Below are 3,339 nucleotides of genomic sequence, written 5' to 3' on the forward strand. Positions count from 1 at the left end.
ACACACACACACACACACACACACACACACACACACACACACACACACACACAAATTTTAACTAAAAAAATCACGTCTCTAAGAAATCTGCTTTCAGGATAGAAAAGATGTAAATATATCCGATTCGCAATATAGACATTTATCGTGCAGACGGATCACTCTCGAGAGCTTATGCACCAAAAGTTCACAAACCGAACTTAGAATTATTTTTAGAATTATTGTGTCGTCCATAGGCCCATTGTATGCCTTAGTCTCTTTTCTATATAACACGATGTTTGAAACAATTCCAAAAGCGGAAAGTTATATAAAAAATAATTTCTAACTTGTTGATGGGCTCAAAGGAAGCCCATAGATGAATATATAGATGATAATTATAAATTAATTTTATTAGATGTGGTTTTTTTACAAACATTCCGACAGACATAGTCTTAGATTGTCTCAATGACAACTGAAATTTTATTTCGAAAAAATGTAAATTATCTAAAAAGGAGTTTTTGATTGTGAATTCGATTAATTTTAGATTCCACTTATTTTTTATTTGATAATATTATTTACAAACAGAATTTTGCCCCATGGGCTCTCCTTTGTTACCTATTATTGATTTGATAATGCAAAGATTAGAGAAGATGGCATTGAGTATGTTTAAGGATTATGTTCTTTTTATTTTTGATATGTTGATGACCTATGCGCTGCGGTTCCATTCATCTTGATCTTTTCTGGAATGTTTCAATTCTAAAACTCATCCTAGAGATGATAACTTATTAAATTTTCTTGATGTTAAAATGACGATTAAAGATAATCTTTTAACTTTTGACTGATATCATAAATCTAGTTCCTCGGGGAGATTTTAAAATTTCTTCTCTAACCATCCATTATCTCAGAAAAAGAGTGGAAAAATCCATCAATTTGGTGGATAAAGCTATCTTATTGCCAGATTCTGAATTCTACATGAAAAATTTAACAATTATAATAAACATTTTCTTGAATAATGATTATCCACTTAAACTTATCTTTGACACAATTAATAAGAGACTAAAAACATCAGAGTAGAAGTACAGCATCGGTTGATCGAGTTAATAATAACGTGGATCCATTAACCATTTTATTATAGTTTACAGTGCCTTTTATTCTGTTTTTAACAGAAAAATTTAATCAATTCAATAGGAATGACATTAAAGTTTCATTTTATAGTTCGAATAAATTACAGAAATACATCAAGACTTTTGACCTTGACTGTTTAAAAATAATGTAATTTATAAAATTAATTATAATAATTGCGATAATACGCATCGTATGTAGGACAGACTAGTAATAGACAGCTAAAAACACGAATTGCTGAGCATCGAAAAAAATCGTGTACACTAGAATACATCTTCCCATTCAGTTATAATCGAACATAGATTAGATAGTGAACATGATTTCGATTGGAACAATATTAAAATTCTTGACGAAGGATCATGTTACAGTAAATGGTTAATTTCTTTTGGCGAACAACTTCGATTCCTCTGTTTAACATTCAATTATTCACACGACATGCGATTATAATATATATATATGTATTTTTTCACAATCAACACTATTAGATCATTAGATAAAATTTTTATTTTTTTTATATTAAGTAAATATCTGAAAAGGTTTAATTCAAAGACTGAAACATGTAATTTCAATTATAATTGTTTAGAATACAGTACGTAATATTTCGTTTTTAATATATAATTTAATTTGTTATTGACTCTTATATGCCCTATTATTATATTTATTTCTTATTTGATAGAGAAACATATACTAATTTTTATATAAAAATAAAATATTAATATATGGATAATGAGAGCATTAATACAATACGGCATTAGAGCGCAATATAATAAATACATTATCAATAATTTTACATTGAGTATCAATATAAATTTATTGAACGTTTCCTTCAAACCATCAATGCCATAGATAATTTATCATCAATGTTTTTGATGAACTATGAAGCTTGTAAAGATATTGATGGTAAATTATCTACGGCATTGCTAATGATGGTTTGAAGGAAACCGAAATGTTCAATAAATTTGTATCAATACTCAATATAAAATTATTGATAATATATTATATGTATTGTACTCCAATTACCGCTCTGTAATGCTCTCATTGCCCATATATTAATATTTTATTATTGTTTAAATCTCGAAAGTCCTATAAAATAAATTTTTGTTTTTATATAAAAGTTTTTATAGCGTCTTTAACTACAGATTTTCACGAATAACAGATCCTTACTTGTTCCTGGCAAAGGATCAATCCTATACAATTGTGGGATTACGGTAGCGGCAAATTGATCACCACTGTAGAACCAGATAGTTATTCTTCTTTATTATACGCTGGAAAATACGTAACAAATATGTACATTGCATGCGGTGGTTGCGATGTTAATCTCTTCAGAATCGTTGATCTACGATCTCATTCTGTAAGTCCGATGGAATTTTATAATATTTTAATAAAACGAAAAGAATCACATATTTTGCATGTTAAATATGTAAAAAATATGTAAATATTGATTATTGATCACTGAGCATCATCATTAATACTTGATTCTGTAACGATTATCACTACTATTGTATTTATAAAATTTATTGCGATAGAGATAATATTGGTAAATATTATTCACAAATAATACGATATAGCAGATCATTTCGAGAAATAATGTTATGTTAGATCTTTTATTAGGAATTTAATTTACAAAAGATATTTATTGTATGTACAAGCTTCTTGATTATAATTATATATATTATACATATAATTATTTGATTCAAAAACTATAAGATTTGAGTTAGATATTTTGATATAATTAAAGGAAATTTAAAGAATTTATCAATGCAATTGTGAAAATTCTGAGATCTGATTTAAATGCAAAATGTTCGTACATACTTGCTGTATAAAATAATCGTTTTTACATTTGTTCTTCCTTCAGAATAATTTAAGTTAGTATATGCTCTTTGTTTCTACAGACTATAGCTATGATCAGAAATTTAAGGAGCGGTATGTATAGTTTGGATTTCGGCCCGTTAGAATCGAAGTACAGTAAACGGATTCTTCCAAAATTTGCTTTTTCCGCCGGAACAACGATTTTTGAAGTAGAGGCCCAGCCTGAGTGATTGATTTGTGACATTTATCTTTGATATGCATATATTTTTTACGCAATTCATGCTTTAAAGCTTGAAAAAATTATTTATTTACTTTACAAATGGTTTCCAAAATATAGTTGATTTACATTTGTTAAAATATGACATATGTTAAAATATGATGTTTGTAAATATCTAGTCTGTGTAAGATTTTGGTAAGATAATTCTTTTGATG

At 27.4% G+C, this 3,339-nt stretch overlaps 1 protein-coding gene across 1 annotated transcript in view; it reads left to right on the forward strand.

Moving 5' to 3' along the window:
* Positions 1-3,137, forward strand: part of LOC105627896 (WD repeat-containing protein 5-like) — a 14,007-nt gene extending 10,870 nt beyond the window's left edge. Inside the window, exons 6-7 of the mRNA XM_012209169.1 lie at positions 2,255-2,449; positions 2,991-3,137. Of these exons, the coding sequence (XP_012064559.1) occupies positions 2,255-2,449; positions 2,991-3,137 (342 nt within the window). The remainder of the gene's footprint in view (positions 1-2,254; positions 2,450-2,990) is intronic.
* The last annotated feature ends 202 nt before the right edge of the window (positions 3,138-3,339 follow it).

This window comes from Atta cephalotes (assembly GCF_000143395.1).
Source record: "Atta cephalotes unplaced genomic scaffold scaffold00010, whole genome shotgun sequence".
NCBI lineage: Eukaryota > Metazoa > Arthropoda > Insecta > Hymenoptera > Formicidae > Atta > Atta cephalotes.